The 15,849-nt window shown below is 39.7% G+C and overlaps 2 protein-coding genes across 11 annotated transcripts; both read left to right on the top strand.

The window, feature by feature from the left end:
* The first annotated feature begins 1,321 nt into the window (after positions 1 to 1,321).
* Positions 1,322 to 8,293, top strand: LOC114798353 (CMRF35-like molecule 5). 7 transcript variants are annotated; one of them, XM_028993984.1, is made up of 12 exons: positions 1,322 to 1,648; positions 1,790 to 1,888; positions 2,395 to 2,481; positions 4,891 to 4,965; positions 5,070 to 5,192; positions 5,419 to 6,368; positions 6,460 to 6,786; positions 6,930 to 7,028; positions 7,344 to 7,409; positions 7,580 to 7,669; positions 7,770 to 7,813; positions 7,955 to 8,293. In XM_028993984.1, exons 6-12 carry the CDS (start codon positions 6,332 to 6,334, stop codon positions 8,093 to 8,095), a joined length of 804 nt encoding a protein of 267 aa, XP_028849817.1. In that variant the 5' UTR covers positions 1,322 to 1,648; positions 1,790 to 1,888; positions 2,395 to 2,481; positions 4,891 to 4,965; positions 5,070 to 5,192; positions 5,419 to 6,331; the 3' UTR covers positions 8,096 to 8,293. The 7 variants fall into 7 exon arrangements, with proteins under 7 accessions (XP_028849817.1, XP_028849820.1, XP_028849816.1 ...); XM_028993987.1 differs by having other exon boundaries at positions 2,392 to 2,481; positions 7,583 to 7,669; XM_028993983.1 differs by having other exon boundaries at positions 2,392 to 2,481.
* A 3,208-nt stretch (positions 8,294 to 11,501) lies between these two features.
* Positions 11,502 to 14,495, top strand: LOC114798613 (CMRF35-like molecule 5). Of its 4 annotated transcripts, none has more exons than XM_028994461.1 (8): positions 11,502 to 11,624; positions 11,971 to 12,067; positions 12,167 to 12,493; positions 12,643 to 12,741; positions 13,057 to 13,122; positions 13,292 to 13,381; positions 13,482 to 13,525; positions 13,676 to 14,495. In XM_028994461.1, the coding sequence occupies exons 2-8, from the start codon at positions 12,031 to 12,033 to the stop codon at positions 13,814 to 13,816; spliced, it is 804 nt and encodes a 267-aa protein (XP_028850294.1). In that variant the 5' UTR covers positions 11,502 to 11,624; positions 11,971 to 12,030; the 3' UTR covers positions 13,817 to 14,495. The 4 variants fall into 4 exon arrangements, with proteins under 4 accessions (XP_028850294.1, XP_028850296.1, XP_028850293.1 ...); XM_028994463.1 differs by lacking the exon at positions 11,502 to 11,624 and adding an exon at positions 11,632 to 11,696 and having other exon boundaries at positions 13,295 to 13,381; XM_028994460.1 differs by lacking the exon at positions 11,502 to 11,624 and adding an exon at positions 11,632 to 11,696.
* Positions 14,496 to 15,849: the final 1,354 nt, after the last annotated feature.

The raw sequence follows: 15,849 nt of genomic DNA, 5'->3' as shown, positions 1-15,849 counted from the left end.
CATTCTAGGTTAAACAACAACAGAGATTTACTTCTCTATGTAAATGCAATATTTCTACTCTAACTAAAGCAAAACTCACAACTTAATCCACCTTGGCAGGATTCGAACCGACAACCTTCTGATTACGGGGCCACTTCCTTAACCGCTAGGCCACCACTGCCCTGTGGCCACATCATTAATGATGTTATCATTGATGTTAAAGATAAACCACATTAAACCCTAACATACAAACCTCTGCTTTTGGCAAACAAGCAAGAGTGGGAAAAACTTTCTGCATTTGGAGATTTACGGCGTAATGTGGATGCGCTTTAGCGCTTAGTAGCAGAAAAAAGGGCAGAACACCTGTTGCGGACCGCAGTTTGCCCACTCCTGGCCTGGATATTTTGAATGCATTTCTGAAGAGAATCCGTGAAACAAGTCGGCGAGCTGACGGCGAAGGAAGCGCAGAGGCGGGACATAATGGGAACGAGGATTTATTTATTTACAAACACAAATAAACACGGCACGATGACCGAAAAAAGGGGAGAACTTAAACCAACCCACCATACGCATACGTTTTAGGGTCCACAAAAGAGTTCACGAAAGAATGTTGGAGCCACCAATGGGCGGAACCACAGCGCTTCTTATCCGCAGTCTGGATTGGGCACAGGTGATGTCTCCAGCTGAAGCCAATCCTGACAAATACTAAGAACAGCAATTAACTGACTATTTACTGAAGAGTGAGCTTTTCAGAAACTAGTCATTCACTCACCATCCATTCTGACTTGGTTATAATCGGGGTTGTGAGTGCTGGATGCCATATTGGGACATGGAGCACAGGGTGGACAGTCCCCACAGGGTGCACGCATACACACACACTCACATTCACACACCATTAACACAAGCAGGACTATGGACAACTTGGAGTCACCAATTCACCAAGTATGGACACCGTTGGACTGCAGGAGGAAACTGGAGAACCCAAAGGAAACCTGCACCAACAAACTCCACATAACTACTTTTAAATAAGCCAAATATTAATTAACGAGTTCATTTGTAAAGTATTTCTATGTAATGTATAGTTTGGCACAGTGATGTGTAGCAGTTCACTTTTTTTCTGCCATGTTTCCTGTCCACCACCAAAAGAAGGAAGTGGAGCTTCTCTGTGTTGCAGCGCTGTGATGATCAGATGAGCTGAAGACGGACAATGAGAGCAACTCTGGAATTTCTGCTCTTCTTACAAGGTCAGTGAGCAGCTGAAACAGGAAATATTTATTTGAGCATTAAGGCTTTTTATTTCTGACAGTGATTATAAACATAATGTGTTGTGAATTTCAGGCCTGAGCTGTGTTGTAATGAAGATATATGTGAGTGGAGTTGAGGGCGGCAGCGTGAAGATCCAGTGTCGTTATCGAGCAGACTACATACACAGACCCAAGTACTTTTGTAGAGATCCATGTGGGAAACAGGATGTTCTGATTGATTAAATCAGAAAAACCTGAGGACTTTAAATCAGTGGGAAAATATTCTATATATGACGACTCACCAGGACGGAGTTTTACTGTAACTATCTATAAACTGACTGTACGAGACTCTGGGATTTATTACTGTGCCCCTGATCAGTGGTTCATAGACACAAAAACAAGAATTAATGTGTCAGTTAGTAAAGGTAAGTACAATCTTTATGTCTGTGTTGCAACTTACATCAGTGTTGTATTAAATGTATAATTATATTCAGTTGTATATTACCACAATGTAGGAGTGTTTCTTCTATATTTTAAACTTTAGATTTTAAATCCATGTTCTGCAGCTGTTCCAGTCTCACAAAGGCCCCTGTCTGTAGCCAGGACCAGTCTGCAGGACATCAGCACCAGCAGCTCCACATGGTCCACAGCTCAAACATCTACAGGTACAGATCACAACAGTGCTGGTGGTACACAAAGAACAAGTCGACCTTGGGGTGTGGGGAGTCTGCATTCTTTCCATAAAAGAAACAGATCGTGTTTAAACCAATTAGAATTGAAAAGGTAACTATTAAAGGATGATATTTATAAAAAACGTATTCATGTTCATACTGCAAGGTGACGCCTTCATTGTGTGAAGTGTGGTGGTGAAATCATGTTGAGCTGCTTTTAAACTTTGTTAAACTTCATGTATTCACTACACTGTTCCTCTATTATCTGACTTGAAAGATTTATTAAAACGTTATGAGTTATCTTTACAGACAAAAAAGGGACGTCCCATAACTCATTTAGGCTTATCAGACCACAAAACATTTTAATAAGAAATATGTATGTCTGTGTTCACTAACTAAATGTATGCTCCTGATATCAGATATTCAAAGCAAAAGTCTGATACGTAATGTGTCATACACGTACCAGTTAATACTCTTTTTGGGTGAATGTTTGTTAGCAGGTTCTGTTGCAGCCTGTGGGGCAGTTCTTGCATTGCTGATCACGTGTATCCTGCTGTCACTCTTCAATGTGCACACAAGATGTGCAGGTAAGATAAGCCGCCTGCTCTACTACTCCAGATATACAAAAACATAGATATAACAAAAAATTACAAGATGTACGTGTCTCTTGCATCTTTTCTCCTTCAATTTTAAAAAAGTCCAATCCTGATGATCAAGCTGTAGATGTTCAGGTAAATAAGAACTACCTGAATGAATTTACTGATTCTGTTCTGATGTAGCAGATGGACTCCATCTGTGTAATTTTATAGCAAACTGAGGACGTCAGAGGTCCAGCTTGACATTCTATTCTCTTCTTCTTTCATTCAACACTGTTCTTTTAGATGGACCAGTACAACGTTGTTCTATATGCTGCAGTTAATGTATACAGCATGGTTCATCCTCCTCAGAAAGAAACTCAAGGACTGATTTACAACCTAATTCAACCAGAGACTTTTTCAATATCTGATCATGAACTATATTCTCTGGTACTTCCACACTGAAATGGTACTTCCTGTTGAAGTGCTCTTCAAACCTGCTGCATGAAAATGCTGTCTTGAGTTGAAGAGTTCTGGACACGTTTGCAGAAGGGTCAAGTGTGGAGGGGGGGGGGGACTGTAGGGCCTTGCAAAGCCCATTGAGACATACTGTATGTAATTTTGGGCTATATAAGAAATAAATGTTGTTGTTGTTTGCAGTTTTTTGCTCTCATGATGGACACTGTATTTGTATCTAAGCTGTATGCTGAAGCAAAAACAACTGAATACGTCTTTTCAAGATGTCAAGCGTGTGTGGTGTATGAGATAATGGGGTCTTGACTTGTTAAAGGAAATCATCCACCAACCATAACTCCACGTGTTAATTAATAGTTTTGATGCCTTCAGTGAGAATCTACCAATGTAAATGGTCATGAAAATAAAGAAAACGCATTGAATGAGAAGATTTGTCCAAACTTTTGGCCTGTACTGTACATTTATTAACATCATGGTCAAAGTTGTCCCACACCCCAGACATGACTTTTGTAATGTGCAACCAAAACATAATCGCAACAGGCTAGAGTTCGTTTCAACTCGGCGCCTCCTCACCAGTTTTTCATCGTCCTCGATAGTCGAAACGCATCACCTGACCACTTACACCAATGAAAAAACCCAACTCTGCCTTTCTCAAATTGTAAGATGCGGACATGTAGGCCTGGTTCCCAAATGTAATTCTAGGTTAAACAACAACAGAGATTTACTTTTCTATGTAAATTTAATATAAATAAAGCAAAACTCACAATTTAAAGTAGTCCCATCGAGCAAATGAAATACACTTGTACACTGAAGTTTAATGGTAGAATTTAATCCCATACATACAGAATTCGAAGTCCGTAAGAAGGTAAACAGCATAATAACAATCACCTCAGTGTGTCTAATGCACAAAATAAACACAAATATAACAAATCATTAATAATGTTTTAAGATAAACCATGTTAAACCTAACATACAAACCTCTGCTTTTAGCAAACAAGCAAGAGTGGCAAAAACGTTCTGTGTTTGGAGATTTACGGCGTAATGTGGACGTGTGCATGCGCTTTAGCGCTTAGTAGCAGTTTTTGGCAGGTAGCAAAAAAGGGCAGAACACCTGTTGTGGACCGCGGGCCGTAGTTTGCCCACCCCTGGCCTGGATAGTTTGAATGCATTTCTGAAGAGAATCCGTGAAATAAAACTAAGAACAGAAATTAACTGGTATTGTATTTGTGAAGAGTGAGACTTTCAGAAACTAGTCATCCACTCACTATCCGGGTCCCCACAGTGTGCACGCATACACACACACTTGCATTCACACCCACACACACACCATTAATACAAACAGGACTATGGACAACTTGGAGTCACCAATTCACCAAGTATGGACACCGTTGGACTGCAGGAGGAAACTGGAGAACCCAAAGGAAACCTGCACCAACAAACTCCACAGAACTACTTTTAAATAAGCCACATATTCATTAATGAGTACAACGGTAAGGTATTTCTACCAGGGACGTGCAGAGACCCTTGAAGGGGCAGGTGCTCAAAATAAAAAAAAAAGGGGCACATACAAGATTTTATAAGACCATATAGCAGTATAACTTACAGTATTCCAAGCTGAATAAACAATCCATATCCACACACACACACACCAGCTCATATCTCTTTGTCAGTTGCCACAAGACAACTTAACAACATGCATAATAGCCTGATACTCATGTGTAGTATAGTGGTATAGCAACCTGTTTAAAAATGTGGGGACTGGGGAATGTTGCTGAGAGCATCGCTTACACCTGACATGCACGCATGTGTTTGGACACACACACACACACACACACAGTATGCATTAATTGACTTTGTTCACAAACTGTAACTAAAAACTACACTGTATTAAACCTATATTTATTGAATTGCTGACAGGTAAACCTTATTTTTTTCTCTCTGAACCAGATGCCTCCTGCAGCTACCTGTCCTAAACCAGAAATCTGCAAACCAACAAGCTTTGAATGATTTGAATTATTTACAGTTCAGTTTACACAAAAATGTTTAACACCACAAATTAATATATTTTTAATTTAAAATTACTTTCAGTAATTTCACCTAAAGGATGTCTGCCTTTTTCTTTTCAGCATCAGTGGAAAAAAGCTTGGCAGTGACATGATGAATCTGACAAACATCTGCTAACACGTCGCTCAGAAATACTATATTACACTGGACTGGAGACTGGAGGGAATATATTCTTCGTTCAGCAGGTGAAAGTTACGTGATGAACTTGAATGCAACAAGAGCTGTCTGAACTGAAGCAGGCTGTGCATGTGTGTGTGTCTCGCGGGACGAGACTAGAGAAGAGAGAGGCTTGTGTAGCTGTTCGCTAGTAAAGCAACGACAATGAGTGAAAGCATCAAATAAGCAACTTCAGTGTCAGTAGCACTGGAGTTGTGTGATCTAACTTTATCTTTTTTGCTGATCTAATTTTAGTGATTCAAGAAGATGGGAAAACTAATCCGGTCAGATGGACGGGGACGGGGAGGGGGAGAGGAGGCAACACACACTGAATGGAGAAAGAATAGCCATTTTTTAATAAACCGGGGTTAAACCATGTCACTGAAAAAGCCTGGGTGTTAAAATACCCACATGTCCCAGTCCCACAGACCCATGCCTGCCTTGTCTACACTTACTGGCGGTTTTTACCAGCTCCACATTGGTACTATTTGCTGGCTCATTTCCGGAAACTCGTGTCCGCTCGGCCAACAATAAGCATTCATTGGTTATTGGTCATCATGTGACTGAAGGCGTCCTGATGATTTTATTGAACTAGAATTGTTTTTAATAGTTAAATGTTATTGTTGAGGGGCACAGGCAGGCCTACACATACACTGTTCATAATACATTTATTAAAAATAATAATAAAAAAAAAAAAGCAGATGAAAAGGGCACTTGGGGCATCAAAGACAAAGGGGGCAGGTGCTCAAGCACTCACCCCCCCCCGCACGTGCCTGACTTATAAATTATGTTTCCTGTCCACCACAACAAGAAGGAAGTTCTTGCTGTAAATGTGAGTGGATCTATCACCGGACTGTGTAAAAAAATCTAAATGGTGAAAATTCTCAATCAAGAGACACACAGAGAGTTACTTTTAACTAAACAGAAACACTGAATATTCAAGATGTAAACGTGGAACTTCAACATCGCAATTTTTTATTTTAAATCCTAAAATAAATCTTCTCTGTTCTCAGCATTGCTTTAGTAAGGTGCAGCAGTGCAGTTCATTTATATCATGTTACAGTTATTATTCTTGTTTTCCACCATGTTTCCTCTCCGCCACTGAAGAAGGAAGTGGAGCTTCTCTGTGTTGCAGCGCTGTGATGATCAGATGAGCTGAAGACGGACGATGAGAGCAACTCTGGAATTTCTGCTCTTCTTACAAGGTCAGTGAGCAGCTGAAACAGGAAATATTTATTTGAGCATTAAGGCTTTTTATTTCTGACAGTGATCATAAACATGTGTTGTGAGTTTCAGGTCTGAGCTGTGTTGTAATGAAGATACATGTGAGTGGAGTTGAGGGCGGCAGCGTGAAGATCCAGTGTCGTTATCGAGCAGACTACATACACAGACCCAAGTACTTTTGTAGAGATCCATGTGGGAATAAGGATGTTCTGATTAAATCAGAAAAATCTGACGAATTTAAATCAGTGGGAAAGTATTCTATATATGACGACTCACCAGGACGGAGTTTTACTGTAACTATCTATAAACTGACTGTACGAGACTCTGGGATTTATTACTGTGGCCTTGATCAGTGGTTCAAAGACACAAAAACAAGAATTAATGTGTCAGTGAGTAAAGGTAAGTACAACCTTTATGTCTGTGTTGCAACTTACATCAGTGTTGTATTAAATGTATAATTATATTCAGTTGTATATTACCACAATGTATGAGTGTTTCTTCTATATATTTTAAACTTTATATTTTAAATCCCTGTTCTGCAGCTGTTCCAGTCTCACAAAGGCCCCTGTCTGTAGCCAGGACCAGTCTGCAGGACATCAGCACCAGCAGCTCCACATGGTCCACAGCTCAAACATCTACAGGTACAGATCACAACAGTGCTGGTGGTACACAAAGAACAAGTCGACCTTGGGGTGTGGGGAGTCTGCATTCTTTCCATAAAAGAAACAGACCGTGTTTAAACCAATTAGAATTGAAAAGTTAACTATTAAAGGATGATATTTATAAAATACGTATTCATGTTCATACTGCAAGGTGACGCCTTCATTGTGTGAAATGTGGTGGTGAAATCATGTTGAGCTGCTTTTAAACTTTGTTAAACTTCATGTATTCACTACACTGTTCCTCTATTATCTGACTTGAAAGATTTATTAAAACTTTATGAGTTATCTTTACAGACAAAAAAGGGACGTCCCAAAACCAGACAACACCAGCAGCATCTGTAACCGGTTCAGGACAATCAGGTAACTTTAACTCATTTAGGCTTATCAGACCACAAAACATTTTAATAAGAAATATGTATGTCTGTGCTCACTAACTAAATGTATGCTCCTGATATCAGATATTCAAAGCAAAAGTCTGACACGTAATTTGGTTACCAGTTAATACTCTTTTTTGGGTGAATGTTTGTTAGCAGGTTCTGTTGCAGCCTGTGGGGCAGTTCTTGCATTGCTGATCACGTGTATCCTGCTGGCACTCTTCAATGTGCACACAAGATGTGCAGGTAAGATAAGCTGCCTGCTCTACTACTCCAGATATACAAAAACATAGATATAACAAAAAATTACAAGATGCACGTGTCTCTTGTGTCTTTTCTCCTTCAGTGTTAAAAAAGTCCAATCCTGATGATCAAGCTGTAGATGTTCAGGTAAATATGAACAACCTGAATGAATTTACTGATTCTGTTCTGATGGACTCCGTCTGTGTAATTTTATAGCAAACTGAGGACATCGGAGGCCCAGCTTGACACTCTATTCACTTCTTTTTTCATTCAATACTGTTCTTTTAGATGGACCAGGACAACGGTGTTCTATATGCTGAAGTTAATCCTCCTCAGGAAGAAACTCCAGAAAGGATTTACAGTCTAATTCAACCAGAGACTTGTTCAATATCTGATCATAAACTATATTCTCTGGTAAATCCACACTGAAATAGTACTTCCTGTTGAAGTGCTCTTCAAACCTGCTGCATGAAAATGCTGCCTTGAGTTGGACATTGAAGAGGTCTGGATACATTTGCAGAAGTGTCAAGTGTGGGAGGTGTCAATAGTAGGGCCTGTCAAAGCCCATTGAGACATACTGTATGTAATTTTGGGCAATTTAAGAGATAAATGTTGTTGTTGTTTGCAGTTTTTTGCTCTCATGATAGACACTGTATTTGTATCTAAGCTGTATGCTGAAGCAAAAACAACTGAATACGTCTTTTCAAGATGTCAAGCCTGTGTGGTGTATGAGATAATGGGGTCTTGACCTCCTAAAAGAAATCAGCCACCAACCTGGGCCGTTTCCTCTAAATACACAGAGCACTACAGTATCTGTTTTAATGAAAAAGATTTTTACCTACAACAGCTCTCTCCTTCTACAACATCCCGCAACCTTGGAGTAACAATAGATAACCAACTCACCTTCTCAACTCACATCAGCAATCTTTCCAGCTCATGTAGATTCCTTCTCTGCAATATCAGACGAATCCGCCCTTATCTGTCAACCCAGGCCACCCAGATACTGGTTCAGTCCTTAGTAATCTCACGACTGGATTACTGTAACTCCCTTCTAGCTGGTCTACCTCTACGTACCATCCGACCTCTACAAATAATACAAAATGCAGCAGCATAACTGATCTACAACCTTCCAAATACTCCCACACCACCCCACTGCTACGCTCCCTCCACTGGCTCCCAGTAGCTGCACGCATCAGATTCAAAATACTGATGCTGGCCTACACAGCCAAACATGGAGTAGCACCATCCTACCTCACAGCCCTTATTACACCTCACACTGCACCTCGTATACTCCGAGCCTCCAGTACTGCTCGCCTGGTCCCTTCATCTCTGAAGGTACAAGGAAGACACTCATCTAGACTCTTCTCTGTCTTGGCCCCTCGGTGGTGGAATGAACTTCCCTTTATGGTCATTACTGAGTCATTGAGTATTTTCAAATGGCAGCTCAAGACCTTCCTCTTTAGAGAATATTTAGATTAACTTGTAACCTTCTTATTGTCTGACTTATGTATAGAAACTACAACGTAGTGAATAAAAGATTGTATTCATAGTTGGGGGTCCTAGTGAACCAGAATTGATCACTTCATCGATGGTAACATGAAAGCACGTTGTAAGTTGCTCTGGATAAGAGCGTCTGCCAAATGCCTTACATGTAAACAACTTGAATGTTTGATTTTGTACTTTTATGTGATGATTGATATCAGAATTGACAAATACAATACCAGTTTTTGCTTAACATGGTAACCTTTGGATTTTGACACTGACAACTGTTTGAACCTTTGTATGGAGGCCATGTTGGGGTTGATGTTACCTGGAACAGACCTTGTTCTTATTGCAGGGCAAGTCTCTTGGAGAGAAACACTATTATCCTAAACTAAATTGTCTTAAAGCTGTGTTTTTTTCATGCTTTCCAGGCGTTTATGAATTAAGTGAGCAATACTGGTGTGACCTGCAGTTTTTAAAACTTTAATTGACGTGGTATGATGCGTGTTATTTTACATCATAATTAAGGTCACATCAAAGAGATTTATATGTAGAAATATGAAATAAGATTTTTTTATTGTATTTTTCTGTATGTGCATGGTATGTATGCTATGAAGCATTTCTAGTATTAAATGCTCATTACATTTTTCATTGAAAGATTTTATTCATATTAATGTGCATTTAAATTAAATACATTATGTTTTAAAGAATTATAATATAACATGAAAAACATTTTCATCCACTTACCGATTCATCTATGTTTTAATCTTTCTTATCCAGTTCAAGGTCATAGGGTGAATTGTGGAAATCTTTCATTCAAGGTTTAATTAATGAGGGAATATGCTAAATATGCTAATATGTCCTATACTAACACAGTTTGTTTTCTGCCTTCTGCTGTTAAGTTTGTCAGCTGAAACTCAAAGGTGATAGGGTCAGATATAACTGTCCACAAGGGGGCAGCAGTCCATTTTAGTTGCTCAGTTGTTAATGTATCATAATAGGTTTTTTGTCATTGTCTTTAGAAATGAACCTTTATTAACAAACAAGAATTTTATTTGTCAAGTTCAGAAGATTCACAATGGATGTATAATCGATGAATTTAAATGTCAACCCATGCTCAATGCTACTGTCCACAGTTAGAAAATGCCCTTATCCAGAGTGACTTGCTGTCAGTAATTACAGGGACGTGTGACTTCATTGTTTTACCCGCTGGGCTTTTACCACCAGGTATGTGGGACTAGAGCAGGGGTGGGCAAACTTTAAAGCTCAGGGGCTACATTGACTTTTTACAAATTTTCAGACGGGCCGGGCCAGCACCAGATGCATACATATCAGACATAAAAATAAAAAAGACAATACAGTGTTAATATTTACATTCGCTTTTAGTGGGAAATGTGTTGATTATCAGCCTTCACTTCAGAGAAATGCTTGCTAAGTAAATAAAACAATGAAAGCTGAAGGAAGAAGGAAATCAGCAGGTTGGATGTAAGTAGTTGTATGTTTCATGACGAGATGTGTTACATGAGGGGGAAAAAACGCAGTTTAGTTTAGGTCGGTGGTAGTGCAACGACTCCACTGCGTGGTGCCAAAGAGTAAGAGCAGCCGCGTTCTTGCTGGTCAACCATTTTTTTTTTCAAATGTGCGTGTGCACACAGCTCTTTAGCTTTGTCAAGAATATGTCATTTACACAGTGCAGGCCAAACGTTTGGACACACGTTCTCATTCAATGTGTTTTCTTTATTTTCCTGACCATTTACGTTGGTAGATTCTCACTGAAGGCATCAAAACTATGAATGAACACATGTGGAGTTATGTACACTGTGTACACTTGTACACTGAAGTTTAATGGTAGAATTTCACCCGATATGTACAGAAATCAAAGTGCGTAAGAACGTAAACAGTATAATAACAATCACCTCAATGTGTCTAATGTACGAAATAAACACAAACATAACAAATAATTAATTATGTTTAAGATAAACCATGTTAAATCTAACATACAAACCTCTGCTTTTGGCAAACAAGCAAGAGTGGCAAAAACGTTCTGCGTTTGGAGATTTACGGCGTAATGTGGACGTGTGCATGCGCTTTAGCTCTTAGTAGCAGTTTTTGGCAGGTAGCAAAAAAGAGCAGAACACCTGTTGTGGACTGCGGACCGTAGTTTGCCCACCCCTGGCCTGGATATTTTGAATGCATTTCTGAAGAGAATCCGTGAAATAAAACTAAGAACAGAAATTAACTGGTATTGTATTTGTGAAGAGTGAGACTTTCAGAAACTAGTTATCCACTCACTATCCGGGTCCCCATACACACACACTCGCATTCACACCCACACACACACCATTAATACAAACAGGACTATGGACAATTTGGAGCCACCAATTCACCAAGAACCCAAAGGAAACCTGCACCAACAAACTCCACAGAACACAGAACTACTTTTAAATAAGCAACATATTCATTAACGAGTTCAACGGTAAGGTATTTCTACATTATGTTTCCTGTCCACCACAACAAGAAGGAAGTTCTTGCTGTAAATGCTGTAAATGTGAGTGGATCTATCACCTGACTGTGTAAAAAAATCTAAATGGTGAAAATTCTCAATCAGAGACACACAGAGAGTTACTTTTAACTAAACAGAAACACTGAATATTCAAGATGTAAACGTGGAACTTCAACATCGCAATTTTTTATTTTAAATCCTAAAATAAATCTTCTCTGTTCTCAGCATTGCTTTAGTAAGGTGCAGCAGTGCAGTTCATTTATATCATGTTACAGTTATTATTCTTGTTTTCCACCATGTTTCCTCTCCGCCACTGAAGAAGGAAGTGAGCTTCTCTGTGTTGCAGCGCTGTGATGATCAGATGAGCTGAAGACGGACAATGAGAGCGACTCTGGAATTTCTGCTCTTCTTACAAGGTCAGTGAGCAGCTGAAACAGGAAATATTTATTTGAGCATTAAGACTTTTTATTTCTGACAGTGATTATAAACGTGACATAATGTGTTTTGAGTTTCAGGTCTGAGCTGTGTTGTAATGAAGATACATGTGAGTGGAGTTGAGGGCGGCAGCGTGAAGATCCAGTGTCCTTATCGAGCAGACTACATACACAGACCCAAGTACTTTTGTAGAGATCCATGTGGGAATAAGGATGTTCTGATTAAATCAGAAAAATCTGACGACTTTAAATCAGTGGGAAAATATTCTATATATGACAACTCACCAGGACGGAGTTTTACTGTAACTATCTATCAACTGACTGTACGAGACTCTGGGATTTATTACTGTGCCCCTGATCAGTGGTTCATAGACACAAAAACAAGAATTAATGTGTCAGTGAGTAAAGGTAAGTACAATCTTTATGTCTGTGTTGCACCTTACATCAGTATAATTATAATGTATAATAATATACATTATATAGTTGTATATTAATACAACGTAGGAGTGTTTCTTCTATATATTTTAAACTTTATATTTTAAATCCCTGTTCTGCAGCTGTTCCAGTCTCACAAAGGCCCTTGTCTGTAGCCAGGACCAGTCTGCAGGACATCAGCACCAGCAGCTCCACATGGTCCACAGCTCAAACATCTACAGGTACAGATCACAACAGCGCTGGTGGTACACAAAGAACAAGTCGACCTTGGGGTGTGGGGAGTCTGCATTCTTTCCATAAAAGAAACAGACCATGTTTAAACCACTTAAAATTGAAAGGGTAACTATTAAAGGATGATATTTATAAAAAACGTATTCATGTTCATACTGCAAGGTGACGCCTTCATTGTGTGAAATGTGGTGGTGAAATCATGTTGAGCTGCTTTTAAACTTTGTTAAACTTCATGTATTCACTACACTGTTCCTCTATTATCTGACTTGAAAGATTTATTAAAACTTTATGAGTTATCTTTACAGACAAAAAAGGGACGTCCCAAAACCAGACAACACCAGCAGCATCTGTAACCGGTTCAGGACAATCAGGTAACTTTAACTCATTTAGGCTTATCAGACCTCAAAACATTTTAATAAGAAATATGTATGTCTGTGCTCACTAACTAAATGTATGCTCCTGATATCAGATATTCAAAGCAAAAGTCTGACATGTAATATGGTTGTCAGTTAATACTCTTTTTGGGTGAATGTTTGTTAGCAGGTTCTGTTGCAGCCTGTGGGGCAGTTCTTGCATTGCTGATCATGTGTATCCTGCTGGCACTCTTCAATGTGCACACAAGATGTGCAGGTAAGATAAGCTGCCTGCTCTACTACTCCAGATATACAAAAACATAGATATAACAAACATTTACAAGATGTACGTGTCTCTTGCATCTTTTCCCCTTCAGTTTTAAAAAAATCCAATCCTGATGATCAAGCTGTAGATGTTCAGGTAAATATGAACAACCTGAATTAATTTACTGATTCTGTTCTACTGTAGCAGATGGACTCCGTCTGTGTAATTTTATAGCAAACTGAGGACGTCGGAGGCCCAGCTTGACACTCTATTCACTTCTTTTTTCATTCAACACTGTTCTTTTAGATGGACCAGGACAACGCTACTCTATATGCTGAAGTTAATTTTCCTCAGGAAGAAACTCCAGAAACGATTTGCAGCCTAATTCAACCAGAGACTTGTTCAATATCTGATCATGAACTATATTCTCTGGTAAATCCACACTGAAATGGTACTTCCTGTTGAAGTGCTCTTCAAACCCACTGCATGAAAATGCTGCCTTGAGTTGGACATTGAAGAGGTCTGGACACATTTGCAGAAGGGTCAAGTGTGGGGGGTTTCGACTGTATGGCCTGTCATAGCCCATTGAGACATACTGTATGTAATTTTGGGCTATTTAAGAGATAAATGTTGTTGTTGTTTGCAGTTTTTGCTCTCATGATGGACACTGTATTTGTATCTAAGCTGTATGCTAAAGCAAAAACAACTGTGTAAGATGGGACATCTTGGAGACATGACACTCCTGTGCCTTTGTTGTGCATAGAGATTCAACACCTCCGTTTTTGCACGCCTTTGTCAAACTGCATTCCCCCATCCCCCAAGCCAAACGTGTGAGGTGCCGGCCGTCGGGACCACCCACTCTCTTTGTCTTCCCCAGACGGGAGGCACCGGGGGCGTGACATGAGAAACAACATATTCTGATTGGTCTGTGATAGCTTCCTGTTGGCCAGGGGTATAAAGATATGTTCACATGTGGGGACTTCACTTTCTCTCCCAGCTGGCTTTCCATCGAAACCGGATTTTCCGGTTTTCGAGTCTGCTCTATCCTCTCATTATTTCTCATGGCTTTTCTCTCTCTCTCTCTCCCTTTACTCCAACTTCTCATTTTTGTTTTTTCTGTAACATTGGATCCTTTTTACATATGATATTCACATGTAACTGCAATAATAATTTATCATAAATTATTAATAAATTAGAAACTGTTCATTTTTTAACCTCTATTGTGCCATGCCTCTTTCTGCCAGGTGACATAAGAGTGGTTTGAATACAGTGCTTTTGTGTATAGAGAGTGAGTTTTTTACTCGGTTATCTACCCTCTTTTTACAACTGTATACATCTTTTCAAGATGTCAAACCTGTGTGGTTTGAGGTAATGGGGTCTTGACTTGTTAAAGGAAATCAACCACCAACCAGGGCCGTTTCCTCTAAAAACACAGAGCCCTACAGTATCTGTTTTAATGAAAAAGATTTTTTACCTACAACAGCTCTCTCCTACTACAAAAGCCCGCAACCTAACAATAGACAACCAACTCTCCTTCTCAACTCACATCAGCAGTCTTTCCCGCTCATGTAGATTCCTTGTCTACAATATCAGACGAATCCGCCCTTATCTGTCAACACAGGCCACCCAGATACAGGTTCAGTCATCTCATGACTGGATTACTGTAACTCCCTTCTAGCTGGTCTACCTCTACGTACCATCCGACCTCTACAAATAATACAAAATGCAGCAGTACGACTGATCTTCAACCTTCCCAAGTTCTCCCACACCACTGTAAGATTGGAAGTCACAAGTCCATGATGTTCTACACTTTCTGTCTTGTGTAGAGGTTCATCACCTCTGTGATCTCCATATCTTTGTCAAATGGCCTCCCCTGAGCACGAGGTGTGAAAGGCCAGCCATTTGTTTGGGGTCCCCCGCTTCTGCAACACCACCCAAACAGGAGACGCCAAGGGCCGGCAAATGACAATAAGAGCAAAGGGGCAGGAACAACAAATTTTTATTGGTCTGTGGCAACTACCTGGGAGTCAAATGTATAAAAGGATTTTCCCTTGTGGACACTGGGAACTACTTTTTCCTCCCCATCGGGAGTGTTTGGGCCTTTGCCTCTCTGTTTCTCCTGGACCAGGTGACCTCTCTGTAGCTTGGCTCCTGGCTATTCAATATCTTTTTCTATCCTTTTCTCCGTTCTTTTATTTTGGTCTTTTCTGTAACATTGGTACCTTTTTTTACATACAATACTTACATGTAACCGCAATAGTAATCTACTGATGTTAATAAATTAGAAATTGTTCATTCTTTTAACCTCTATTGTGTCTCATGCCTCAGGTAACAAAGAGTTTATACCTCTTTTTACACCACCCCTCTGCTACGTTCCCTCCACTGGCTCCCAGTAGCTCCACGCATCAGATTCAAAATACTGATGCTGGCCTACAAAGCCAAACATGGAGTAGCACCATCCTACCTCACAGCCCTTATTA

Source organism: Denticeps clupeoides, chromosome 10, assembly GCF_900700375.1.
Source record: "Denticeps clupeoides chromosome 10, fDenClu1.1, whole genome shotgun sequence".
NCBI lineage: Eukaryota > Metazoa > Chordata > Actinopteri > Clupeiformes > Denticipitidae > Denticeps > Denticeps clupeoides.
The sequence above is the reverse complement of the archived record's forward strand: the minus strand, read 5'-3'. Positions and strand labels throughout refer to the sequence as shown.